Source organism: Pan paniscus, chromosome 11 (assembly GCF_029289425.2).
Source record: "Pan paniscus chromosome 11, NHGRI_mPanPan1-v2.0_pri, whole genome shotgun sequence".
Lineage (NCBI taxonomy): Eukaryota > Metazoa > Chordata > Mammalia > Primates > Hominidae > Pan > Pan paniscus.
The window spans coordinates 88,425,084-88,452,964 of NC_073260.2; the positions used below are offsets into that span (position 1 = coordinate 88,425,084).

The 27,881-nt window shown below is 50.8% G+C and overlaps 1 protein-coding gene across 3 annotated transcripts; it reads right to left on the minus strand.

Moving 5' to 3' along the window:
• Nucleotides 1-550: 550 nt before the first annotated feature.
• GLIPR2 (GLI pathogenesis related 2) lies at nt 551-27,747 on the minus strand. 3 transcript variants are annotated; one of them, XM_055092045.3, is made up of 6 exons: nt 27,530-27,675; nt 18,211-18,298; nt 16,531-16,639; nt 15,776-15,879; nt 13,479-13,556; nt 551-2,096 (listed from the first exon to the last, which is right to left on the minus strand). In XM_055092045.3, exons 1-6 carry the CDS (start codon nt 27,626-27,628, stop codon nt 1,936-1,938), a joined length of 639 nt encoding a protein of 212 aa, XP_054948020.1. In that variant the 5' UTR covers nt 27,629-27,675; the 3' UTR covers nt 551-1,935. The 3 variants fall into 3 exon arrangements, with proteins under 3 accessions (XP_054948020.1, XP_003829902.1, XP_034823310.1); XM_003829854.6 differs by lacking the exon at nt 18,211-18,298 and having other exon boundaries at nt 27,616-27,747; XM_034967419.4 differs by lacking the exon at nt 18,211-18,298 and having other exon boundaries at nt 27,530-27,674.
• Nucleotides 27,748-27,881: the final 134 nt, after the last annotated feature.

Sequence of the window (27,881 nt, forward strand, 5' to 3'; positions counted from 1 at the left end):
TAGGAAGAGATGGTATGATTCTAATCTTTGGGGACTATCGGCTGGTATATCAGTTTGTTTGGAAGCCCTGAGGAAAATGAGGGGCATATTTTAAAGATATACAGATTTGGGCTGGAGCTAGAAGACTCAGGAACATTCAAGAATATTCTCAGCATCTCCTCCTCTTTTGTACCTCCAATAACTGGCTTCTTCGCTTCTATGTATTTCCTATTCATAACTTGGCTTGCAAGTAGCTTTGGTTTGCCATGGCCCTAATTCCAATTTATGGCATCCTTATTTTTTTCAGTTCCACTGGTAAATTCTCTCCATAATTCTTAGCTGAAATTCCCAGTCCATGGCCAGCCTGGTGATTGGCTGCCATTGGATCCAGTGTCCACTCTAGTCCAATCAGCTCTGTGCTGGTGGGTCAGATGGCTTAAAACTTGGCCACTTAAGCAACACAGTCCACGGGGAATGGGTTGCAGGTATTCTGGGGTTAATCGAGAGAGGGATTCAGAGTCACGGATTGTCTCAGCCACCGAGAATGAGGTATGAATCACATTGGAGGAGGTTATTACACAAAGAAAAAGATTTTATTGTCTTCTTAGTCAATATCCCTGGTGAAATTAGAGGCATAGCTTGAGACTGGTGACAGAGCAACACAGACCTTCAGGAGCTGCTTTGAGGACTGGCCTGCCCAGATGCCTGCTGTTAAGCCAGCAGCCCCCTCACTCCGGCCCCTGCCATCTTGACAGATGGAGCTGCCATGGTTTCAGGGACACTCAGCAGGGCATCTGGGTTGGTCCCTCCCACATGGACCTTGTAAAGTTGCTATTCAGGGGAACCTGGTATCGTTTCAGGCAAAACACAGAACCATATTAGCATTTCTAAGCCCCCTGCCCAGGCCGTCTCCCTGGAACATTTGGGCTTGTCGCACATTCCAGGAGGGAGCAGGAGCACAGCTGCAGCCACAGCTGCCAGGAACAGGCCTGGGCTCCCGCCCTGTGTAGGGGGAGGGCAGAGGCTGAGGGCTTCCTCTGGGGGCCCTGAGTAAGCTCACCCTCACCCCACCTCTCTGACTTCATCCATCCAAGGCCGCTTGGCCAAGAGCCCAGGCAGGGTGAGGGGCTGTCTCCCAGACCAGGCCTGGGCTGCCTAGCAGAGGTGGGGGAGGGGCAGCTTCAGGCCTAGCCCAACTCTCCAGAAACCAGGGGTAGCCTGCTGAGCTCTGAAATGCCAGAAGTTTAAGAAAAGAGGGAAGGGGGCAAGAGGTGGTGGTGGTAGTGGTACTTTGCTATTTAAAGGTAGAAGAATGCAAGGAAGTAAAACTTTTTTTCTCCATTTGTTCTTTGGCGACCCCATTGGAGAATTCCAGGAGGCATGCAGGATGACATCATGTTTTACAACTGAGAAATCTCAGTAATTCTGTAAAATGGAGTCCCTGCCTGCTCCATGTTCCTGATGGAAGCTGCTTTATATTTATGTGCTTAAAGCTGTATTTTATGTCACATTTAAATGAGGGTTTAATAATCTTAATTATCTACCAAAAGTAGATTACGACGCATGAAGATCACATAAAATGAACTTCACTTCTCAGCATCACAAACATTTGGAATACAAAAAGTCCAGGGATGGATATTAGAAGTAAGAAAAGTACAAAAGAGGTTTGCTTAGCAATAACAAAAAATTAAAAAAAAAACGGATCCCCCCTCCCCCCAATCCAAATAATCGTGGTCTAGGTAACCATCGGGGTAAATGCTTCCTTTGCTCACTCCTGTAATAAGAATGAGCGCACACAGAACTGTATGTCCAAGTGTGTGTGCCAGAGATGCTCACATGCATCACACACACAAGCACATACACCCACAGGGACAGACGTACAGCCAGGTTTTGGTGGTTGTAGGCACTTCATATCCATGTTCTTAAGTCTGCCACCTTCCCATTACATTTAACAAGTTACTTCTTTGGCGGCAGGACGTTTTCTTCGAAGAAGCCCTCATTGACAACATTCCCCGCTGGGAAGTATCTGGCCACCACAAAGGAGGACCCGTCACTTGCGGACGCCTTCCCCACGCCCATCTTCTTTGTGTTCTTCCATACCATGGCCGTGAAGTGCCCTGTAGGGGAACGGGCAGAGGGAGAGGGACACGGCTGAATTAGCAGAGCCTGAAGAAGGATGTGGCAGGGGATTGTTGAACCCCTGTACCATCTTGCCAGGCTCAGGTCAGCATGGTCTTCACAGACCCCCTGCAGGGGAAGGAGAGAGAAAACACTCTGACTGCCTGACTTCTTTTTTTTCCCCCAAGATGGAGTCTCGCTCTGTAACCCAGGCTGGAGTGCAGTGGTGTGATCTTGGCTCACTGCAACCTCCACCTCCTGCGTTCGAGTGATTCTCCTGCCTCAGCCTCCCAAGTAGCTGGGACTACAGGTGCATGCCACCACGCCCAGCTAATTATTTTGTATTTTTAGTAGAGATGAGGTTTCACCATGGTCTCGAACTCCTGACCTCAGGCGATCCACCTGCCTCAGTCTCCCAGTGCTGGGATTACAGGCGTGAGCCACTGTGCCTGGCCAGACTGCCTGAATTCTAAAGCAGGTCCTTTCTATCAGCCACACAGACCTTACCCACCTCACCACCTTTCAACAGTCTCCCAGAGATCACGACAAAGCCCAGTGGCCCCAACAATTAGGATGCCACTCTACTGCCTACTGCCTGTGTCTAACCCTGTCCCCAAGCTGTAATCTTGAAGCTCTCCAGTGATCCCCTTTTGTCTTCATCTTACTTGACACCTGAGGAACACTTCCTACTCTTCTCCTTTTCAAGGCACCCCTCCCCCTTTTGGTTTCTAGGATGCCACAGTCTCTTGCCATTCCTCCTGTCTCACTGCCTCCTCTTCCGCCTCCTTGCCCTCACTTATAGATATTGAAGGACCCGCACTTCCCAGGGCTCAATCCTGGGCTCTTTTTTCTTTTTCCTCTAAGCTCTCTTTAGGGAATTTCATCTTTCCCTGGCTCCCAAATTTATTTCTCCAGCTCAAATCTCTGCTCTGTGTTCCAGACATAACTAATTACTGGACATTTCCACATGGATGACTCACAGGCATCTCAGATTTAACCTTTCCAAACCTCACTCCCAGCTTTTGTCCCCCTAGATTTATTCCTCTCCCAGTCCTCCCATCTCCATCAATGGTACCTCCATGCGCACACTGCCGGGGGGAGTCTGCATCCCTCCTCTTCTTCCTTTTCCCCACAACAACCTAGCATTCAGTCTTGAAGAATCCAACTCTAAAATGCATCTCAGGTCCACCCACTCCCAAACCCTTGGTCCCAAATGCAAACTTTTCTCACATGGACCATTGCAATAGCCTCCTGACTGGTTCTATGGCATCCACCTTGGCCCCTCAAAATCATTTTCTTTTTTCTTTTTTTTTGAGACGAGTCTCACCCTGTCACCCAGGCTGGAGTGCAGTGTCATGATCTCAGCTCACTGCAACCCCCACCTCCTTAGTTTAAGTGATCCTCCCACCTCAGCCTCCCAAGTAGCTGGGACTACAGGTGTGTGCCACCACGCCCAGCTATTTTTTTTGTATTTTTAGTAGAGACAAGGTTTCACCATGTTGTCCAGGCTGGTGTTGAACTCCTGACCTCAGGTGCTCTGCCCACCTCGGCCTCCCAAACTGTTGAGATTACAGGCATGAGCCTCATTTTCTACTTAGTATTCAGAGTGACCATTCTGAGATATAAATCATATCTATTTACTTCCCTGCTTAACAATCCTTCACTCGCTCCCCAATGCACCTAGAATGAAAGTGAATCCTTTGGTGCAGTGGCCTCCTCTCCATTCCTTGAACACACCAGAGTATGTCCCACCTCAGAGCCCTTGCACATTTTTTTCTTCTGTTTTCCTTCTTTCTTCTTCTCTTTTTTCTTCTCTCCCTCCTTCCCTTCCTCTTCTCTTTTTCTCTTCTCTTCCCTTCTTTCTGACAGGATCTCTGTCACCTAGGCTGGATGGAGTTCAGTGGCATGATCATAGCTTACTTCAGCTTCCACCTCCAGGGCTCAGGAGATCCTCCCACCTCAGCTTCCTGAGTAGCTGGGACCACAGGCACATGCCGCCACTGCCGGATCATTTTTCAAAAAGTATTTGTAAGGCCGGGCGCCGTGCCTCACGCCTGTAATGCCAGCACTTTGAGAGGCCGAGGTGGGCGGATCATCTTAGGTTGGGAGTTGGAGACCAGCCTGACCAACATAGAGAAACCCCATCTCTACTAAAAATACAAAATTAGCCGGGCATGGTGGTGCATGCCTGTAATCCCAGCTAATCGGGAAGGCTGAGGCAGGAGAATTGCCTCGGTTTCCCAAAGTGCTGAGATTACAGGTATGATCTACCATGCCTGGCCAAGACACTCTTCTGATGACCAACAGCTTCTTATCCCTTGGTCTTAGCCTAAATATCATTTGTTCAAAGAAGTTGTTTGCAAACACCCTTTTATTTATTTATTTATTTTTGAGACGGAGTCTCACCGTTGCCCAGACTGGAGTACAGTAGTGTGATCTCAGCTCACTGCAGCCTCCACCTCCCATGTTCAAGCAATTCTCCTGCCTCAGCCTCCCAAGTAGCTGGGATTACAGGTGCACGCCACCATGCCCGGCTAATTGTTGTATTTTTAGTAGAGATGGGTTTCACCATACTGGTCAGGCTGGTCTTGAACTCCTGACCTCAGGTGATTCACTCGCCTTGGCCCAGCCAAGTATTGGGATTACAGGTGTGAGCCACCATGCCCAGCCTGTAAACACCCTTTTATTTACCGAACATCTCCCTCCCAAGATATTCTTACCACACCATTTTTTCCCCTATGTACCATTCTTCCCATTTGTGTGATGCATTTGCTTGATTACTTGGTTACTGTTTGGCTCCTTCACCAGGCTATGTGTCCATATGGGCAGAGGCCAAGTTTGTTTTAATCACCAAAATACACCCAGTACCTTGGCATAGCCTGGCACATGAAAAGTGTAAAATAAACGTTTGAAAGAATGAGTGGAACTGATGAATAAAAGTAATATAGAAGATCCATCTTGGACTCCAGTTTTGCCTTCACTAGAAGTGCAGCATTCTATGTTTTGAGCTTTTTGAGACTTCGACACATTACAGCCTCGTTCAAATCCTTCTGCTCTGAGCCAAACATCTCAGTTCCTTTTCAAGCTACTGCTCCACCCTCCAGACACCACTAGGTCTTGCTGAGGCCTCTTAGCATCAGTCTCCCATTTCTCGGGCTTCCTGTCCTTCACTCGCTTGTCCTTTCAAGCTACGAATATAGCTTAGCTTCCAAATCTCCTCCCATTTGGGAGTCAAAGAGTTGATGCTGTAATGCATTCTTTGCTCAACGATCATACATTCTTTTTTTTTTTTTTGAGACAGAGTCTCTCTCTGTTGTCTAGGCTGGAGTGCAGTGGCACGATCGTAGCTCACTGCAACCTCTGCCTCCTGTGTTCAAGTGATTCTCATGCCTCAGCCTCCTGAGTAGCTGGGACCACAGGTGAGCACCATCACGCCCAGCGAATTTTTGTATCTTTAGTAGAGATGGGGTTTCGCCATGTTGGTCAGGCTGGTCTCAAACTCCTGACCTCAAGTGATCTGCCTGCCTCAGCCTCCCAAAGTGTTGGGACTACGGGCGTGAGCCACCATGCCTGGCCTAAATTCTTATTTCTTGGGGAGTAGAGGCAGATGTTCATCCCTTCCATCTTTATGGTTTAGCATTTACAGAGATCAATGAGACATTTATTTTCTGTGTCACAGGATAGCATTCATTTGCTAAAGCAACACTGAAGAGATTGTTCCCTCCTAAATATCTGGCTTATGATTGGGCAAGCTATGTGAGGGCACGTGCCACATCTGTTTTATTGATCACCACATACCTAGTGTTTAGCACTGGGCCTGGCACATAGTAGATGCTCAATAAACATTTGATGAGGAAAGGAAGAAACGGAGGGAGGGAGGAGGAAATTAATGATCAGAGTATCTAAGATTCCCATACGGTAGTTAAGAAAGAAAAAGGGCAACCACTTCACACTCAGTAGGATGGTTACTATGAAAAACAGAAACAAAAATAATAGAACATAACAAGTTTTGGCAAGGAAGTGGAGAAACTGGAACTTTTGTGCACTGCTGATGGGAATGTAAAATGGCACAGCTGCTCTGGAAGACAGTATGGCAGTTCCTCAAAAAATTAAACATAGAATTGCAATGACTCAGCAATTCCACTTCTAGGTATATACCCAAAAGTACTGAAGGCAGGGATTCAGATATTTATACACCCATGCTCCTAGCAGAGAGGTTGAAAGATTGGCCCAAAGTCACATAGCCCAGCCGGGCGCAGTGGCTCACACCTGTAATCCCAGCACTTTGGGAGGTTGAGGTGGGTGGATCACTTGAGGTCAGGAGTTCGAGACCACCCTGGCCAATGTGATGAAACCCCGTCTCTACTAAAAATAGAAAAATTAGCCAGGTGTGGTGGCACACGCCTGTAATCCTAGCTACTGGGGAGGCTGAGGAAAGAGAATTGCTTGAACCTGGGAGGCGGAGGTTGCAATGAGCCGAGACTGTGCCATTGCACTCCAGCCTGGGTAACAGAGTGAGACTCCATCTCGAAAAAACAAAAAACAAAAAAAACCCCACAAAGACACACAGCCCAAGTGTCCATCAACAAATGAAAGGATAAGCAAAATGTGGAAGATATATATATATATATATATATATATGTATATATGTGTATATATACATGTGTGTGTGTGTGTTTAACAGATATTATTCAGCTTTAAAAAGAAATTCTGAGGCCGGGCGTAGTGGCTCATGCCTGTAATCCTAGCACTTTGGGAAGCTAAGGCAGGTGGATCACCTGGGGTCAGGAGTTTGAGACTAGCCGGGCCAATGTGGTGAAACCCAGTCTCTACTAAAAATACAACAATTAGCTGGGCATGGTGGTGGGTGCCTGTAACCCCAGCTACTTGGGAGGCTGAGGCAGGAGAGTCGCTTGAACCTGGGAGGTGGAGGTTGCAGTAAGCCAAGACTACACCACTGCACTCCAGCCTGGGCGACAGAATGAGACTCCATCTCAAAAAAATAAAAAATAAAAAAATAAAAATAAAAAAGAGACTGGGTGTGGTGGATCATGCCTGTATTCTCAGCACTTTGAGAGGCCAAGGTGGGCGGATCAAGAGGTCAGGAGTTCGAGACCAGCCTGGCCAACATAGTGAAACCCCATCTCTATTAAAAATACAAAAAAAAAAAAAATTAGCTGGGCATGATGGCAGGTGCCTATAATCCCAGCTACTCGGGAGGCTGAAGCAGGAGAATTGCTTGAACCCGGGAGGCAGAGGTTACAGTGAGCCAAGATCACGCCATTGCACTCCAGCCCGGGCAACAGTGTGAGACTCCGTCGCAAATAAAATAAAATAAAATAAAATAAAAAGGAATTCTGACACGTGCTCTAATATGGGTAAACCTTGAAAACATGATGCTAAGTGAAATAAGACAGACACAAATGGGCAAATATTGTATGATTCCATTTATATGAGGTAGCTAGAATAGTTAAAACCAAAAGTAGAACAATGGTTGGGGTGGGGTGGGGTGGAGATGGTTTCAGGATGAAACTGTTCCACCTCAGATCATCAGGCATTAGATTTTCATAAGGAGCGCGCAACCTAGATCCCTTGCATGAGGAATTCATAATAGGGTTCATGCTCCTATGAGAATCTAATGCCACTGCTGATCTGACAGGAGGTGCAACTCAGGCAGTAATCTTACTCACCCAGGCTCACCTCCTGCTGTGCGGCCCAGTTCTTAACAGGCCATGGGCCCATACAGGTCCACTGCCCAGGAGTTGGGGTCCCCTGGTCTAAGGGGTACTGAGTTTTAATCTGTGAAGATGAAAAGAATTCTAGAGATGGATGGTGGTGATGATTGCATAACAGTGTAAATGTATTTAATCCCACTGAACTATATACCTAAAATGGTTAAAATGGTAAATTTTCAGTTATATGTGCTTTACTACAATTTTTTTTTTTTTTTTTTAGACATGGCTTCACTCTGTTGTCCAGGCTGGAGTGCCGTGGTGCAATCATGGTTCACTGCAACCTCAACCTCCTTGACTCAAGCCATCCTCCTACCTCAGCCTCCTGTAACCAGGACCACAGGCACGTGCCACTACACCCAGCTAGTTTTTTAATTTTTTAATTTTTTAATTTTTTAATTTTTTGAGATGGAGTCTTGCTCTGTCACCCAGGCTGGAGTGCAGTGGTGCAATCTTGGCTTACTGAAACCTTCGCCTCCCAGATTCAAGCGATTGTTGTGCCTCAGCCTCCCAAGTAGCTGGGATTACAGGCATGCGCCACCATGCCTGGCTAATTTTTGTATTTTTAGTAGAGATAAGATTTCACCATCTTGGCCAGGCTGGTCTCGAACTCCCAACCTCAGGTGATCTGCCCACCTCAGCCTCCCAAAGTGCTGGGATTACAGGCGTGAGCTGCCGTGCCCAGCCTAGTTTTTAAATGTTTTTGTAGAGATGGGGTCTTGCCATATTGTCCAGGCTGGTCTGGAGATCCTGGATGAAGGGATCCTCTTGCCTTGGCCTCCCAAAGTACTGGAGTTACAGGAATAAGCCACCACACCAAGCCTATTTTACTAAAAAATTAAAAAAAGAAAGTGGGAGAGAGAGGAAGAGACTGGTGTACACACTCTTCTAGTTCTTTAGGGAAGAGACAAAGTCGGTCCTTCCCATTGCATCCTGTGTATGGTAAGGACTGAAATAAATGTTTGTAGATTAAATTCTATTTTTTCTCCTGTAGTTAAACTCCATTTAAAACTTTTTTTTTTGAGACAGTCTCACTCTGTTGCCCAGCCTGGAGTGCAGTGGCACGATCTCATGTCACTGAAACCTCCGCCTCCTGGGTTCAAGTGATTCTCCTGCCTCAGCCTCCTGAGTAGCTGGGATTACAGATGCATGCCACCACATCCAGCTAATTTTTGTATTTTTGGTAAAGACAGGGTTCACCATATTGGCCAGGGTGGTCTCGAACTCCTGACCTCAAGTGATCCAGCCGCCTTGGCCTCCCAAAGTGCTGGGATTACAGGCATGAGCCACCACGCCCAGCCATTTAAAACATTTTAAAACTTAGCTATAATTTATTTCTTTGTCTACATTCACAGAGGACTGAAAGTTACTAAATTGTTTATGAAAATAATCAAATATAAACATGAATCCATATAGTTGACATGATACAATTGAAGCAAGAATGAAAAGAAAACAAACCCTAAGTACAATTATGCATATTTGCCACTATCTTTAAACTTGTATTAACTGCTGTTTAATAAACTCTGGTTTCCACCCAGAATAGAGGATAAAGACTGCTTGCCTATTTGCCCTTGGTTCTTAATACGTTTGGGTCACAGCTCCAGGCTCTCGGCAGCCTGGTGTCCCTACTTCTACAGGCCGTTTCCAAAGGCTCAAGTCCTTTCTCTCACAGGAGACCACATGCTTGGGCCATCGACCCTCCCACTCTCTGTCTCCCAGAAAAGGAAGAAGCTGCAATTTATCCACTGGTTGCCAAGAAAATAATTAGACACAAAGTGCACATGAGCAGCACGAGTGCCTGTGGCAGCCTTTTCCAAGCTGATGAGGCTGAGCAATCTTTCTTCTCACGGGGGAGGTTTCTGTCTGCACAGAGGGAATTAAGCTGTGGGTATTCAGAGATGAATTAAATGACACAACTTCCTTAGCAACCATCAAATACACACTGGTTTCTAACTCTAGTCCACTAGCGAAGGTTCCTTTTTCTTTTTCCTAAAGGAATGACATCCTCTTTCCTGCGGTGAATCAAACTCCCTAGAATATATCTTTGAAAAACACACCAAATATGTCACAGTATATCCTCGCAAGGGAATAATGTGCAGAGGTAAGAAAGAATGAGCGAGCACTATTTGTATGCTGTGGCACAATCTCTGACAAGCATAAAACAGGTCATACGCTCTGACACCAGCGTGCGGAAAAGGGAAAAAAGAACATCTATACACACATGCTGGTGTAAGCACAGGATAACTCCAGAATGATTCACAGGAAATTGGTATCTCTGGTTGTCTCTTGGGCAGGAAAGTGCTAGGGGTCAGGGCTGGAAAGAAAACTTTTCACCTTCGATAGCTCTCAGTGTTCATATCATATAAAAATATTATTCATCAGGAGGCTAAGGTGGGAGAATCGCGTGAACCTGGAAGGTGGAGGTTGCAGTGAGCTGAGATTGTGCCACTGCACTCAGCCGGGGCAACGGAGTGAGACTCGGTCTCAAAGGGGGGGAACATATATATATATATAAAATATATTATATGATAAGACATTATTTCTCTTCACTCAGCACACAGTGGTGACTGACCAGCATCCTTCATCACAAGATGCTGGCCTGGCCTGGGTGGGGCTGGGGGTGGGGATGGATTATAGGGTATTTCTTTCTATTTTTTTTTTTTTGTTTGTTTTTTTTGGAGACAGTCTCACTCCTCTGTCACCCAGGCTGGAGTGCAGTGGCGAGATCTTGGCTCACCACAACCTCCGCCTCCAGGGTTCAAGCAGTTCTTGTGGCTTAGCATCCCGAGCAGCTGAGATTACAGACACGCATCACCACACCCGGCTAATTTTTGTATTTTTAGTAGAGACGGGGTTTCACCATGTTGGCCAGGCTGATCTTGAACTCCTGACCTCAAGTGATCTGCCTGCCTCGGCTTCACAAAGTACAGGGATTACAGGTGTGAGCCACCGCACCTGGCCAAAGGGTATTTCAAAGGCTCTTTCACCTACAACAAGGACTCAGGTCAGGGAATCCATGAACAGAGATGCAGCAAGGAGGAGTTGCAGACAGGGTCTGGGGGAGGCTGAGGCAGGATGAGCATGAAGATCTTTAAGGGTCCTGCAAGCCCCCATTATGACACCACCCAAAATCTCACTCCTGTCTTAGGATCAGGCTCTGGCTGCCCCCAGGCACTGCCTGTTGGTATCTGGAACAGCACAAGGGCTGGCCGCTCTGGGATTTTCCTCTTTAGGGGTGGGGACAGTAGGGCAATGAGTGAAATGAGTAGTCAGTGATCATGGAAAGTTGGGCTCTGACTCTTGTGAGATTCCTGTTTTGGAGTGGGAGTGCTGGAAAAAGCATCAGATCAGGGACGGAAGGCATGAGAAAGGCTGCTTCCCTTTTCTAGGCCTCAGTTTCTTCCTCTTCAAAATGGGTAGAATAAAGCCCTACTTTCTTTTTTTTTTTTTTTTTTTTTGAGACAGAGTCTTGCCCTTGTTGCCCAGGCTGGAGTGGGCGATCTCCGCTCACGGCAACCTCTGCCTCCCAGGTTCAAGTGATTCTCCTGCCTCAGCCTCCTGAGTAGCTGGGATTACAGACACCTGTCACCACACCTGGCTTTTTTTTTTTTTTTGCATTTTCAGTAGAGACAGGATTTCACCATGTTGGCCAGGCCTGTCTTGCTCTTGACCTCAAGTGATTTGCCTGCCTTGGCCTCCCAAAGTTTTGAGATGATAGGCATGAGCTACTGTGCCTGGCCAAACCCTACTTTCAAATGGTATCCTGATGCTTACGTGGCAGTGGAGGCACCTTTTTTTTTTTTTTTTTTTTTTTTGAGACAGAGTTTTGCTCTTATTGCCCAGGCTGGAGTGCAAAGGCATGATCTTGGCTCACTGCAACCTCCACCTCCTGGGTTCAAGTGATTCTCCTGCCTCAGCCTCCCGAGTAGCTGGGATTACAGGCATGCACCACCATGCCCAGCTAATTTTTGTATTTTTAGTAGAGACGGGGTTTCACCATGTTGGCCAGGCTAATCTTGAACTCCTGACCTCAGGTGATCCACCCGCCTTGGCCTCCCAAAGTGCTAGGATTACAGATGTAAGCCACCGCACCCAGCCCATGGAGGCACTTTCTAATTACCACGTGGTGCGCACACACACACACGCAGAGTGCTAGTTAATAACTTGCTTGGACACATGTCCGATTGCTGAAGAATCTTGCTCATGGGAAAAGCAAATCCAGAAGCTATGAAATAAGAAGTCTTCTGGACACCATCTCTATTAAAAGAAGACAAGGTCCTGCCTACACATCCTTAATCAATAGCAGGAGCTTGTTACTGCTCCCTCTCCACACCCTTAGGTACCCTTGCCCCAGAATCACCTATTCACACTCAAAGCCCTGCCAGCCCGGCCTGGAGTCCTGCAGGGGTTAGTGGAGAGGAGGAATGCCTCAGCAGATGCTTCTGCCTCTGCCCCAGAGTCCCAGGAACAATGCAATGCAACATGGTTGCAGAAACCCCCACCCAGAAGGGCGGGCAGCAAACCACAGGAAACGGTGACTGGCGCTGAGAACGTGTCACTTCCTGCTTCTGGAGCACCCCTCTAGAGGGTGGAAGGCCGCAAGGCTCTACTTGTGGGTAGAACAGGTGGGGTAGGAGGAACGAGGTGGGCAGAGAGTCCCTTTTTCTGTTTTCCTGGTGCCTTCTGGTCAGAGAAACTCCCACCCACTTCTAACACCATCCTGGGCCCCAGACGCCTCAGTCGGTTTTGAGGAAAGACAAGGAGCCTGGTGAGCCCAGCAAAAGGCAGGGGGAGTCCAGGGCACAGGGCAGCTGCCCAGAGGGACCCCGGGGCACAGGGCGGCCACCCAGAGGGACCCCGGGGCACAGGGCGGCCACCCGGAACTTTCGTCAAGGGAAGCCTTTGAGAAGGGAACATGGACCCACAGAAGGTTCCTCCCTGCACTTGAGTCACCGGCTCTCAGGATATCCCTTAGAAGCCACCTTCTCCCTCTCCCCTGGGAAGAGGGGACAGGAATTGACTCAAGTCCACACAGCAAAGGGTGCCAGAGCTAAGACTAGATCCAGGTTCTCTGCACCCCAAGCTCCTGAACTGCAAACTAGTGCAGAAAGGGGAAGGGAGAAAGCCAGGGAGGCCGCAAGGGTGGGGAAGGGTGTGGGGTGTGGAAGGAGGAGTGCCAGCAGCTTGAGGCTTCTCCTGATGGCCCCAGGGAGCCATGGCAGTTTAATCAGGAGAGCACCAGGGGCAGGGACAATTTTAGAAGTATTGAGGCTGCTGGAGAGCAGGATGGATTGCAGAAAACAAGACTAGACACAGGGTGACCAGTTCAGGAATGAAGCTCCAAGCAGCTTTGGAAATCCAGTCTCCTATGACACACTTCATGAATGGGAAGAGCTCTGAGCTGGTGGGGTAGGATTCAGCAGCTGATGGCTCTCAGAGGGAGCAGAGCATGTAGCATGGGGAAGCTGGGGATGTAATGCGGAAAGGAGAGCTTTGGTCTGTGGTCAAGGTCAAGCCAGAGAAATATGGAAGAGATTAAACAGGAAGGAAAGGATTGATTTTTTTAGAGGGCTAGTTCCTCCCTGAAGTCAGACACCCAACCTGCATTGCTGCCCAGGGCCAGGCCACTGGTGAGACCCTGCCACTCACCAGTCCCCGAGGTGAAGCCAGGCTGCTGGAAGTTATAGTTCTTGATTTCACTGTACCATCTATCAGCCACCTCCTTTCCTGTGTGGAAATGACATTGTTCTAAAACTCAGCCACAAAATCCACCCACTCCCTATTCCCTGCATTTTCTCCCATCAGCCCCAAGCCACCAATGCGGCAATTAGACATCTGAGAAAGCCCCAGTCAGCTGACGCATCCTGGACGCTGCTTTGCAGACTCAGGGACTCTTGCCCATGAGCATGGCCAGGCTGAAGAGTGGGTCTTCTGGGGGGCTGGGAAGAGCACTGGCCTGGGGTCAGGGAATCTGCACCTATCCCCCCTCACCCATACACACTGACTTGCTGTGTAATCCTGGGCAAAGCCTTCCCTCTCTGGGCCTCTGTACAATGAAAAGGTTGAATGCAATGTACTGCAAGGGCCTTCTGATGATGCTCCGAGTTTCTAGGAGACTATACTGTCATCTCACCCCATTTGCAGCTCTTGAAACATCCATATTTGGAAAGACAATCAGGCTGGTAAGCCATGGATCTCCACTGTGGGCAGGAGGGACCTCACCTGGGGCATCCACTGTCCCCACAGGTGTTGATATGGGCAGGCGTTTCCCTGGGAGCTGCTGCTCTCCGGGCCAGAGCCAGGAGCGGGGACCTCAGAGCAGTCAGTCTCAAATGTGTGCAAGAATCTTGTTACTGGGCAGATTCTGATTCAGTAGGTCTACAGAGGGACCTAGGATTCTGCATTTCTGCTCCCAGATGCTACTGCTGATCCATGTTCCACACATCAGCCTCGCCTGGAGAGCATTTAACAAATACTAATGCCTGGGTCCTTCCTCAGACCAACTGTGTCTGTCTCTGGAAGAGACTCAGGCATTTTTTGTTTGTTTGTTTGGTTTGTTTTGTTTTCTGAGACGGAGTTTCGCTCTTGTTGCCCAAGCTGCAGTGCGATGGCGCGATCTCAGCTCATGGCAACCTCCGCCTCCCAGGTTCAAGCGATTCTCCTGCCTCAGCCTCCCGAGTAGCTGGGATCACAGGCATGTAACACCATGCCTGGCTAATTTTTCTATTTTTAGTACAGATGGGGTTTCTCCATGTTGGTCATGCTGGTCTCAAACTCCTGACCTCAGGTGATCCACCCACCTCGGCCTCCCAAAGTGCTGGGATTGCAGGCGTGAGCTACTGTGCCCAGCCTGGTATTTTTTTAAAGCTCCACAATAGATTCCAATGTGCGACCAGAGTAGGGAAGCACTGTCTCAGAGACCACCTACCCAACCCCCTCTCTGTAGAGATGGGAAACTGGGGGCAGAGGAGGGAGGGACCTGCTCAAGGCTCCCGAGGGAGGCTGTGCGAGGCTGGAATGGACCATGTCTCCTGAACCTATGCCCTTCTCCCGGGGCCCATCGAGGGCCACAGCCTGGACTTGGGAAGGAGCCTGCAGGGTGAGGGCAAGGCCTTGGAGGGAGGGGTGGGTAGGGGGTTCCCCAGGAGTTCACACATGCCTCCCAGTGGGGGTGCCAAGGACCACGTTGCACAGGAGCCCTGGCTTAGGCTGTGCTGGGGAAACCAAGAGGACTCGGGGGATCTCCCGGGAATGTGAGGCTGGGGAGGGAGTGAGTCATTCTCCCACTGGTGTTTGGAGAAAGCTTCAGAGATCCAGACAGCTCTCCAATATTCTTCCTAAAAAGCCACATCAGGGCTGTCAGGGCCAGAGGGCCAGGAAGCTCAAGAATGTCTGGGCAGCGTGGTGGGATCATTCCAGATTGAGACCTTGCATGGAGACATTGTCTTTTCCATTATTTTTTTTTTTTCCAAAATGGAAAAAGCTCTATTGCTTTTCTCCTATTATAAAAGTAATACACCAGCACTACTGGTAGTGTATCACCAGTACGGTAAGAGAGTAACATTTCTCGGGAAGAAAATAACATTTCTCAGTAGCTGGGGATGCTCTGGTGGACACAGAATCAGGCTGAGATTCTGTACAAAAGCGGTCTGTCTCCCCAGCCCCCACTCCTCGGCCTGGGAGCTTCTCCGAAAGTGGGGGCCTGGTCAGTCTGACTCATCTCTGTGTCCCTGGCACCCAGCACAGGCCTGGCACTGAGCCAGCCATCAGAGACCTTGTGGTGAACTGAAGTCAGCCTGGGAGCAGATTCAGAGAGCTCTGGTTTTTCTTTCCTTTCCTGGGCCTGTGGCTACACCACGAGGGTGCTGGGGCCAGGAGGCATTTCAGGAGGACTTGTCCTTCTTCCAGCTCCCGCAGAGAGGAGAGGAGCTGAAAATGCGACCCACCTGTCTGATCATAGGATGCCCATGCAAGGTTCTCCCCACACTGGCCACGGCTGGACTCCGGGCTGTGCTTCAGGATCCTCGTGCTGGCCAGGGCCTCAGAATACCTGCAGAGTTCACAGCGCCTCCTCAGAGCAGGTGCAGTTCAGGGAACCCCCAAAGTATGTGCTCCAAGCTAGTGTGGCTGAGCTTCCTTCCCTGCCCCGGGCTCACAGAGGAGCACCACTCTTGCATGATTTCTGAGCCTCCCAGCAGTCCCATTCCACAGAGGAACAAGTCGAGGCTCAGGGGAACTAAAAGGACCTGCCCAGGTGAGTGAGAGAGTGGTTATTCAAGTGTGGTTATATCTGATCCCAAAACCCGGTCCCCAAAACCATGCAGGGCCCCCCAGCGTTTTTTTTTTTTGAGATGTTGTCTCACTCTGTCACCCAGGCTGGAGTGCAGTGGCGCAATCTTGGTTCACTGCAACCTCCACCTCCCGGGTTCAAGCAATTCTCCTGCCTCAGCCTCTCGAGTAGCTGGGACTACAGGCCCATGCCACCACACATGGCTAATTTTTGTATTTTTGGTGGAGACAAGGTTTCACCATATTGGCCAGGCCAGTCTTGAACTCCTGACCTCAGGTGATCCGCCCGCCTTGGCCTCTGAAAGTGCTGAAATTACAGGTGTGAGCCATCGTGCCTGGCCACAGGGCCCCTTTGTGACTGCAGTAGCAGCACATGAAGGGCCAAGTTACCCGGATGTGCTAGGGGACTCACTGTTGAGCCTCCCGGTTGAGCTTCTTGCAGAGCTTCAGTGGGGGGACGCCGTGCTTCTGCCGGTACTCATTGTGGGCCTTCAGGACCTCATTATGAAACTGTTTGGAAGCTGGAATGATTGCAAAATGGAGAATGGCTCAGTGCAGAGAAAACACTCATCAAAAGTATAATGGCATGCTGAAAGCAACACCCAGCTCAAACCTTAGGCCATGTGGACAGGCTGCTGCTCCCCTCCAACACCTGGCACCCCAGCCAAGTGGCCCTGCTCCACGCCACTGCTCACCCTACCTGGCATCGCGCTCCACATCTCTGCACATCTAAAGCCCGTGGATCATGTGGGGCCTTATGGGCCCTGTTAGGCATTTGGGTCTTTATCCAAGGCAATGGGAAGCCACTGAAAGGGAGCAGGGCAGTGAGCTCCATGTGTTTCTCAAAGACCTTGCTGGCTGCTGAGTGGAGGATGCACAGAAACACAGAGCAGATTTGGGGACCTGGACAGTCAGCAATAGGACTTTGGAAGTAAAATATCTGAAGGAGACCGGGTATCTCAGGCTGGACCTAGGGAGAGCAGAGGGGTCTGGAATGGGCCAGAGCTGGGAGTCCAGAAAGAGGCCTCCTGGCTGGGGAGGAGGGCACCTATGCTGGGTGGGTGTAGCCAAGGAGACAGAGAGACAGACAAAGAGACGAGGGAAGGACAGCCCTGGGGAAGCAGAGTGTGAGGGCGAGTTTTAGGTGCTGACTTGACTGAATTAAGGAATACCTCGAGAATTGGTAAAGCATTATTTTGGGGTGTGTCTGTGAGGGTGTTTCCAGAGGAGACTGGTGTGTGAGTCTGAGTGGGGAAGATCTACTCTCAACGTGGGTGGGTGCCATCTAATCAGACAACCTGGGGACCCACACAGAAACCTACTGCAGGGGCAGAGCCACCGCAGAGTCCCCACTAGGACAGTGCCTAATGGAGCTGTAGAAGTGCAGCCGCCCCAAGACCCCAGAACTGTGGAGCTACCGGCATGTAACGCCCGCCTGGGAAGGCTGCAAGCACGAGGCTTCCACCCGAGAGAGCTGAAGCCGGACAGCCCTAAGCCATGGGGGTGGGGCTGCCTGAGGCCCTGGGGTCCAACTCCCACTCAGCATGCCCAGGAGGCAGGAGAGGGAATCAAAGAGGATTATTCTCCAGCCTTAAGATTGAATGTTTTCCCTACTGGGTTGTGCACTTACTTGGGACTGGTTACTTTCTTTCCTACTTCTCCCTTTTGGAATGAGAGTATCTATCCTATGCCTGTCCCACCAATGTATTTTGGAGTAGATAACTTCTTTTGATTTCACAGGCTCACAGCTGAAGGAATAGGTCTCTGGGGGAATTGTGCCTTGACTCTCACCTGTATCTAATTTAGATGAGACTTTGGACTTTGAGTTGGTGCTGGAACAAGTTAAGACTTGGGGCTATTGGGATGGAGTGAATATATTTTGTAAGTGGGGAAGACATGAGTTTTGGGGAGCCAGGGGCAGAATGCTTTGGTTTGAATGTCCCCTCCAAAACTCATGCTAAAATTTAATTGTCAATGTAACCATGCGGAGGAGTGAGATTTTTAAGAGGTGATTAGAGGGCATTATCACAGGACTGGGCTCCTGGTAAAAGTATGAGTTTGGGCTGATCTTCTCCCTGTCTTGAGTGCTTACTTGCCCTTCTGCTCTTCCATGGGATAATGCAGCACGAGGGCCTCGCCAGATGCCAATGCCATGCTCTTGGACTTCCCAGCCTCCAGAACTGTGAGCCAAATAAACTGTTTTTTAATAAATTACCCAGTGTAATTTATAGCAGCAGAAAATGGACTAAGATGCAGAATAGGAGAAGAGTGTAGCAAAGAAAGTGGAGTTGGTGGGAGGGTGAGTGGTATGATCAGCAGGCCCAGGGCTGCAGTGGGGGAAAAGGTGAAGCCCATGCCCAATTAGGTCATGATCTCAGAAAGGGCAAAGTCAAGGAGGCTGTGGTTAGGGAGAGAATAAGTAGGTGAAGCCAAAAGCAAGCAAGATCAATAGTGAACAGAAGCCATACCAATTTGGATCTGAAATGATCCCCATCCATCCATCCATCCAACATCCTCGAACCATCCATCCATCCAATATCTTCCATTCATCTATCCATCCACCATTCATCCAACATCATCTATCCATCCATCCAACATCCTCCCTCCATCTACCCACCCATCCACCTAATATCTTCCATACATCTATCCATGCAACATTGTCATCCATCTAACATTACTCATCCATCCAGCATCATTCATCCATACATCTACCATTCATCCAAGGTCCATCCATCTATCCTCCATTTAACTGTTCATCTGCTCTCTGAGTGCTTCCCCTGTGCCATGTCCCATATTGTGTGCTAAGGGTCCAGAGACAAGTCAGCCATGTGTTGCTCTCAAAGAGCTCCCATACGGAAGGGAGGCAGCCTTGTAAACAGACACTAGCCATGTGATAGGTGCCAAGATGCAGGTAAGCACCGGTGCAAAAGGAACTTGGAGATTAACCTAACATGGGATCAGGAAGGAGGCAACTCCCAACATGAGGCCCCAGAAATATCTGAACAGGGGCTAGCCAGCCAGGCTATGATGAAGACACTGAGCACCATACTCAGGAATCTGGGAGTTCCTTTCTCTGGAAATGGGGGTGAGTTGGATGAGTTCTGAGTGAGGGCCACAGAGGGCCCTTATGCTGAATTGGTCCCATCAGGCCACAGGCTTGTCCCTCAAAGACTGGCTGTGGGTAGTGGCAGGAAGGGTGTGAACCATAAAGGAAGTGCCACTCTCTTCCTCTGCCCCAGCTCACCTTCACCGGTGCCTTTCTTCTACTCTGCTGCCTTTCACCCGAGACTGAGGAGATGATGCAACAGGGAGTCCTAGTCCCTTTTCTCATAGCCAGATCTCCCATGTCTCCTGGGCCAAGTCAAATCCCATGGAATTTCTGAGGAGACGTGAGGGAAAGAAGACCCAGGGCTTGCCTTTGGGGGGGTTGGGGGCTGCAGACCCAGGAGCTACAGACCCAGAAGGTGAAGGTAACTGCAGGTCACACCTGCATGGTGGAGCTGTCCGTGGGCCTTCTGAGAAGGAGGAAGTAGACGCTTAGACAAAGAGTACGCGGAGCAAGCTCTAGAACTTGGGCTCAGTGAGGCTGTCCAGTGAGGTCCAGTCAGAGTAATGTGGGCAGGGCAGGGATATGGGGGCTCTGAACCCCAGGATTTGTGAGGTTTTGGTTGACAGGCAGAGGTGGGGAGACATGGAGGTGGAAACTGATCATGGGGACAGGCATTAAGGCAGAGGGCAGAGCTACAACCTGAAGTATCGGGACTTCCTGGCCAACAGACGGACCAAGCCCTTGTCAATAGGAAAAACAAAGATTTCAGGTCTACAGTGGAGAGGAGAAAAGGCAGAGGTGTTGTTTAACATGTATAGAGTTTCAGTTTTGCAACATGAAAAAGTTGTGGAGCTCTGTTGCATAGCAATGTAAATATACTTAACACTACAGAACTGTACACTTAAAAATGGTTAAGATAATACATTTTATGCTATGCATTTTTACCATGATAAACAAAAAGATTTCAGGGTTAGCATGTTAATGTGGTATTTGGGATAAGGAGTCAGAGAGGCTTTTAAAGAATATCTCACAGGGAAATGCCAGGGGCCATAGCAACTCATGGGACCCAGATGGGGGTCTCGTTGACCAGTTTAAGAAGGGTCAGCTGGGTAGCATGGCCTCCAGGAACCCATGGGTTCTTGGGCCATGGGCTGCTTCCCCAGCCTGGTCCCTGCTTTGTGCAAGAGGCAGTGGTGATTTGAGGTGTGTTGAGGCTGGAAGAGGGGTCTGATGAGGAATTGGTACAAGGATGGGCGATGTTCAGCCTGGAGAGGATCAGCCTCTGGAAGACACGGTGGAGGCCTCTGATGAATTCTGGGGCCCCAGAGGGGAAAGCTGGGGCCAGTGGGTAGAAAGGCAGGATGACAGATTTCAGCTCAGCCTAAGAAAGATCTTTCCTAGTCAAAGCTTTCTGGCGACCAAAAGGAGCTACCTCACAAGGTAGTGAGCTCTCTACCACCGAAGGAATTCAGGCAGGTGAGTCCCTCTTGGAGGGACTCAGGCCTGAGTCAGAGGACCTTCAAGTCCCTTCCAATCCTGAGATCCCATAAGGTCCTGCTGGGGTAGGAGTGAGAGGAGACAAGATGAACAACTGACCCAAGACGTGCAGGAGTTTCCCAAACAAGCTTCTCTCAGGAGACGCTGATCAGAACGAGTGTGAGTGTGCAGGAAAGGGCCCGTATAGGTGACACCGCAAAGGTGACGGGGGTCCCCATCTGAGTGGCAGGGTTGTCCAGGCCCATCCTAAAGTCCCTTCTAGCTCCCATGTCCCAGACAGGCCACGGTGGGTCTCGTGGAACACCACGGGAGATGCATGAGGCTGAGTGGCACGTGCAGTGGTGACCACAAATGCGTCAGGAAAGGAGGACTCCCTGGAGGAGGTGTTCCTGGCTCAGGAAGCATGAATGGAGGAGGCAACAGCACAGAAAGAGCCAGGATGAAGGGACCACGTGTATCCTGGGGCTCTGAAGAGGAGGGGGAGACAGAGGAGTAGGTGGCTTGCTAAGGGGAAGCCAGTTTAAAGGCAGCCTGAGTGCTGGAGTCAGTTTGCACTGAATCCCATAGTGCTGGAGGCCCTCAAGTCTCCTCGGCAGAGAGGGACATAAAAGGCCGCTAAAAACTAGGTAACTGCACTCCCAGAATATGGGAAGTAAAAAGAAACAAAAGTGAAAGTTCCTGTGTCCAAGCAAAGCTCAATGCCCAGAAGCTGCAGCTAGGCACTGTGTCCGCCAACGCCAGGCTCCTGAGCCAGGGTTCTCTGGAAGGAGCCAGGAGGTCTTTCTGGTAATCGGTGGTGGGGGAGTCCTCTCTCCCCACTCCTGGCTGGGAGGCATAAGGGCCCCACAACCACACCTTGGGCAGCCCCAGGAGTCCCCTCCCACCAGGCAGCCAGTCCTAGCCCAGGTGGCTCCTCTGAGAGGGCCTGCCCCAGGGAGGCAAAGTTATCAGTAGCTGCCACACCTAGCAAGAAGCACACCCTACCCCCACCGAGAAAAACCCAAGAATGCAGATAAAGAGGAGGAAGAAAAAGTCAAAGAAAAGTCGTCCATCTCCCAGTTAGGCAGGGAGAGCCCTCCCAGCCACCCTACGATGGGGGAAGGGCAGGGATGACGTCCTTATTTTGTAGGAGGGTAAACTGAGGCTGGAAAGTCCACACGGCCTCAGAGTGCCAACCCTGAGGAATGAGGAAGACGCAGGCTCACCCATCCCGGGCCTGCTTTCTCCTGCTCTGGCCATGTGCTGGGCCTACGCATGATCTTATTTCTCGCCATCTTCTGTGGGAGCTGCCATGACCTTACCCATGTTTTTTCTTTTTGAATTAGGAAACTGAGGCTTGAGAAGGGAAGTTACCTGCCCAAATTCCCACAACTAGTCCAGATCCTATGCAAAGCCCTGTCCTAAGCCCCCACCCCTCTTCAGGGGCACAGGCGACAAAGGGAATGATGGAAAGAGACAGCGGGTGACTGAGGAGGCCTGGAAGGGGGATCAGGCTCGAGGACAGCTGAGGAAAGCAGTAGAAGAAAATAGACAGGGGTGGCAGCTGACTTCAGATCTCTGAAGTGAACAAAGGAGAGGAAAGAAGAGAAGAGAAGAACGAAGGCTTCTCAAGAGCCTCCTCTGTGCCAAGCCCTTTTCCAGCATACCTGGCTGAGGGACCCCAGGGGGATATCAGGGACTGCAGAGTGCAGGTTACCAGGGGGCCAGACTTGGGACTTAAAATAAAGGTCAGAGCTGCTAAAAGCCCTGGGCCTGGCTCCCCAGGGCTGAGGGAAGGGGCTGGGCTGTCTCTGCTGGGGTGGAGGGTAGAGGTGTCCTAGGTGGGGCTACACTGGGTTCTCGAAGTTCCTTCTGGAGGCCAGGCCTCTACCGCTGGAGGCTCTGTAGAGATTCTGAGGAGGACAAAAAAAAAAAAAAAAAAATTAGCCATGCGTGGTGACCCACGCCTGTGGTCCCAGCTACTCGGGAGACTGAGATGGGAGGATCGCTTGAGCCCAGGAGATCGAGGCTGCAGTGAGCCATGATCGCACCACTGCACTCCAGCCTGCGTGACAGAGCAAGACCTTGACTCAAAAGAAAAAGAAAAAAAAGATTCTGAGGAGGTCTATGCCCCTCCTCTACCATTTAAACTTTTGGCTGAGACAGGCTCTTCCCTCAGCATCTTCCTCCTCTCCTGAGGCCTCCCTGAGCCCAGCCTGACTCACTCTGCCCTCTCCAGGCTTCTCATGAAAGAGCCAGTGACTGTCAGGGCCCAGGGCAGGAATTGTGAACAGGCCCCCCTGCCCCCTTGGCAAAAGGCTGGAAAGCAGCCCGGTTCTGCCTTCGGGGCAAAGCTGGTTTTGCTTGTTTATCAGGAAGAAAGAATAAAAAGTTGGCAGTTTAAGAAACAAAAAAAAAAGAATGAATTTCAGCTGGGTAACTCCTGCTCTTTAAGCCGGATCCGGGAATTTCAACAGCCAAATCCCCGCACTGCCTTTTACTGGCCATGCGATCTTGGACACGTTGCTTCAACACTCTGTACCTCCTTTCCCCATACATAAAATGAGAACAGCAGTATCTACCTCACAAGGCTGCAGTGAGAGTTAAATGAATTAATCTATGTAAATGCTTTCGAACTGTTCTGGAATATAATGAACAGGTATTAAATGCCAACTGTAATGATTATTATTACCATCGGACAGGGACAGAAACCTTTTGGGCTTTGGCTTTAGAAGAACCTGTTCCTGCTCCTTCCGGGTCAGGTCCCCTCCTGCCCTGCCTTTACATTGACGTTTGATGGCCTTTTTCAGTCCCTCTGAGCTTGGATATTTGCTAAGTGAATGAGTGAGTGAACAAATGAATGAGGTTCTCACTCCAGCACAGCGAAGGCGGGACAGGATTCCTCTCTTCATTACAGATGAGGAAACTGGGGCGTTTGGATGGTGGGGGGCATGCGCATTGTCCAAGACCACACAGAGCCCACATTAGAGCCGGGTGTAAGAATGCCCCTCCCTTTACCCCCTCCCCTGCTCCAAATCTCCCACACTTTCCACTTTACGAATTGCTTCCTCTTTTCCAAATGGCAAGAATGATGTCTATGACGAGTTGCTCAATTGCTTACGGGAACAAGGCACCCCCTCCCCCCAAGCATCAGCCTCCCCTAGGCTGTCCCTCTCCATAGACAGTGGTTGTAATTGAAGGGGAGGCAGCCATTTTCCAGCCCTGCCTGCCTACTGTCACTCAGGCACATCCCTACCCCTCTGGGCCCCAGGTTTCCCATCTGTGTGTGAAGGAAGGATGACATCTGTGGTTTTCATAATATCTTCAAAGCAGGGAAACCCTTCCTTTGAAGGAAACCTTCAATAAAAGCAACAGATGAAAATGAAACTGCTGGGGTTGGCCTGGCCCACACAGCTTCTCCCTGCAGAGGCCTGAGGGTCCCACTCAGTAGAAAACTCCTGGGCTCGTTGGTCCCTAAAGGCCTCTCTGCTCTGATTTCCTCTGGTGCTAGGTGGATGGAGGGACACTAATATTCTTAGAGCTGATGAGAGGGTGTGTGGAAGTCCCCAGTGGCCTAGAGTTCAGGCTGGCAGGGAGCAGGGTGTCAGGGCAAGTGGTCAGTGTGGGAGAGAGGACAGGACACAGTAGGGGAGTCAGAGAGCTGAGTTCAAATTCATTGGCTTGCTTACCGGTCAGTGTGTGAGCTTGGGCAAGGTACTCAACCTCTGTAAATCTATAGAATGAGTTGATAATAACTGCCTGGCAGTGCTGTCACTAATATGGTAACATAGAAAATACTGAGCTCTTTGCCTGGCATGCAGTTGAAGATTAATCATTGGTGTCACCAGTATTAGGGACAGGAGGCTTCCACTGAGCCCAAGGTCATTGCCTTTCTCTTCCCCACCACACTTGCTGCACACCAAGTCCCAGCAGAGAAACCACAGCTGGGAGCAGGATCTGGGAGTCTTCGATCACTAGGCCAAGCGTCTTCTGGAATTTCAACTGTGCCAGCTGTGTGATGATTTTACAATAATGCCTGTTATGCCAAGCAGCTCTGGGGTGTATCTGAGGTTAAAGATGAAAAAGAGACTGGCTCCTGTGCAGTGAGGAGGAAACTGAGGCCCAGAAGGGGCAGGGACAGATTCCTTATGATGGTCTTTACAGAAGCACACAGAGCCCCTGTGAGTGCCACCTGCCCTATAGACACAGACAGCAGCCCTGGGCTGATGGCCTGGAACTTCAAGGTTGAGCTTGAGTTGAAGGACCACTGGGCACAGGGTCACCCAGAAAAGTCATTTTCTTTTAGGGACCCTAGGAGAGCCAGATATTAATACTATTCTGGGGGCTCTCGGTTTTCCGGTTGGGGTGGGGGAGATAAATTAAATGCACGTGACTATGAGGGAGAAAGGCCTGGGTCAGAATTCTGCAAGGTCCCTGGGTGTGTGTGTGTGTGTTAGGGGTGGAGGTGGCCTCTGACTCAACCAGTTCTAACCTGCTTTCTGCCACTGGCCCCCTCCTCTCCTGAGTGAGAAGTAATCTTCCTCTGAAACCTGCCCAACCCTGCATCTCCAGGCATGGAAGCCATCATCCCATCGTGCAGGCCTCTGACCCTTCCCTCTGCTTCACAATAAGTTGTCACCAAGTCTGCCCAAGGCCACCATCTCACAAATCCATCCCATCCTCCTCTCCAGCCTCCACCCTGCCCTGGATGCCTCTGTCATCTCCTGTTTGTGACTGCGGCAGTCTCCCCCATCCTCCCTCCACCTTCTCTCCATCCATCCGATCTACCCTACACCCTGGCAACGCTCTAGTTACACTGCTTTCAGATCAGTGCCTTTCCATGGCACCCCAGGTTCCATAAGATGAAGTCTAAATTCCCAAGACCCTCTGGGATTTGACCATCTCCTCCAGGAACCCTCATCGGCTCCCACGCGGAGCAGTCTCCTCACCTTGAGCTCCCACCACCCTTCACCAGCACCTGTCTTGTGGTTTGGATCATTTTCCACCTCTTACTCGAGCCAGATAGTGCCTGTCTATCCCCTACATAGCTTTATGTATTCCTTTCACCATCCAAGTGGATGCACGCCCCAGCACTGGGTCCACAGCTTGATACAGAGCGGCTAGACACTGCAAGGGAGGGAAGGAGGAAGGGGCGAACAGACAGAAGAATCGGCACACAGCTGAATATGAGCAGTTCTGGAAAACCGTGCCTTACATAAGATGCCAGAAACAACTGATTAAGGTGTAGCCTAGGCTGGGCGCACCTGTAATCCTAGCACTTTGGGAGGCTGAGGCAGGCAGATCATGAGGTCAGGAGTTCAAGACCAGCCTGACCAACACGGTGAAACCCTGTCTCTACTAAAAATACAAAAGTTAGCTGGGCGTGGTGGCGCACACCTGTAATCCCAGCTACTCAGGAGGCTGAGGCAGGAGAATCACTTGAACCTGGGAGGCGGAGGTTGCAGTGAGCCGAGATCGCACCACTGCACTCCAGCCTGGGCAACAGAACGAGACCACGTCTCAGAAAGAAAGAAAAAAAAAAGTAGCCTAAGGGAATTTGTGGATTTTCTCCTAAATCTACAGAGAAAGGAGTTGATTTCCCAAGCAGATATCTCGAAAGACTCGCTCTCATCTGCCATACTTTTGCTCCATCACCATCTGTCATCCTGTTAACTAAATGGCAACCCATTATATCACCTTTCCATACTGTGAAGAACCCCAGGGCTCATACGGCCACCCTCATTGTACAGACAGGGAGGAACAGAGGGAAGGAGGCTTGCTCAGTATCACACAGCCAGTGATTGGCTGGGCCAGGGCTGAAAGCCAGACCTGCCTCTACAGCCTAGGAAGGCTGGTTAGGACCAAGGCCAGGGAAAGCCACTTGCGCCCAGCGCTGGCATCTCCTGAGTCCACATCTTGGAGGACAGATCCTAGAAGGGACCTAGCCTTACTCATCTGAGGTGGACAATCCGGATGAAGCAGGACTTCTGAATCCTGTTCAACAGCTGTTCTCTAAGAGCCTCCTGTGAGGCAGAAGCAATGCTGAGATAAACACGGCCCCTGGCAGCCAGGGGTGAGGACCCGGTGGGAAGCAGGTCTATGGCTGAACTCTTGTCCCCGGCCCACTACAGGAAGGGCTGCAGCGAGGAAAACACCAGGTTGGGCGCTCCCTCCCGGGGGGAATCACAGATGGGCTCCAGCCCAGGAGCTGAGCCTAGAGGGATGGGGAGATTTTCAGGCTGAGAGTGGGGGTGGTGAAGGCCCGGCAAGGAAACCTAGGGGAAGGGACCTGTGCACCAGCTTCTGGACAGCTCTACTGTAGGGCGGAGGTAAGGGCTGGGGACCCACTCCCAGGGGCCCGAAGGCAGGACTGGAGTGTGTCCTTTCACTCTGAGGACAATGGTAAGGAAGGTGTTAGGGAGCGACAGGAGGAGAGCTGCGCTGCAGAAAGTTCATCCCGACAGTCACAGTAGAGAGGATGGGGTGCCCCAGGAGAAAGGGAGCCAGACCGAGCTTAGCACAGGGGGAGCCCGGCACGGCGCGGGCGCTCAGGAGAGAAGGAACAACAAATGGATGAGGGGGATGCTCAGGGCTGTCCTCGGGACAGCCGAGCGGGGCAAACTGCTTTGCAGCGAGAGCTGTTGTCACACTTTGGTGACTTTTCCAACTCTAACTCTGGCCTCCTGAAACAAAGCAGAAGCCACGCCTTGGAGGGCCGCGGCGCGCCGCCCCTCAGGGTCGGGAAGCCCAACTTGGCGCGATCCCCGGCTCTCCGGCGGGGACCTCCCTCGGGCTCGCCTTCCTCCCGGGTTCCCCGGAAACCGCGCCGGGGCGCTCCGCCCGCGCGCCCTCCACCCGCACCCCGGGCTCCCGCACTCCCCAGGACCTGGCTTGCGGCGGACGAGGGAGACGGCGAGGTCCGGGAGCGCGGGGTTCCGAACCATTCCGCAGCGGGCGAGCCCGCGGGCTCACCTGACTTGCCCATGGCCGGCTCCGCGCGCTCCTCGCTCCCCGCGGCTGCGCTGCACTGCGCTGCCCCGGCCCAGCGCCGCCCCAGAGCCCAGGACCGGGCTGATGCCGCGGCCCCTCCTCCGGCGCCGCCCGGCCCCCGCCTTATAAGGAGCGACAGCTGAGGGCGGAGGCGCCCGGGGCCACCCCGTGGGCCTCCCGGAGAGCTCACCCCTGGGAAGCAGCGCCGCGACTGCCGAGGGCTCCCCGGATGCGGCCGCGGGGCCCAG

What these genes read in the sequence shown, in the direction of transcription:
- GLIPR2 (XM_055092045.3), bottom strand. Translation starts at nt 27,628, where the DNA reads ATGGGCAAGTCAGGTGAGCCCGCGGGCTCGCCCGCTGCGGAATGGTTC. An exon ending in CTCAACCGGGAGGCTCAACA is followed by an intron (nt 15,880 to 16,530) that starts GTGAGTCCCCTA and finishes TGAACTCTGCAG; the next exon opens with GTATTCTGAGGCCCTGGCCA. An exon ending in GGCATCCTATGATCAGACAG is followed by an intron (nt 13,557 to 15,775) that starts GTGGGTCGCATT and finishes ATTTCCACACAG; the next exon opens with GAAAGGAGGTGGCTGATAGA.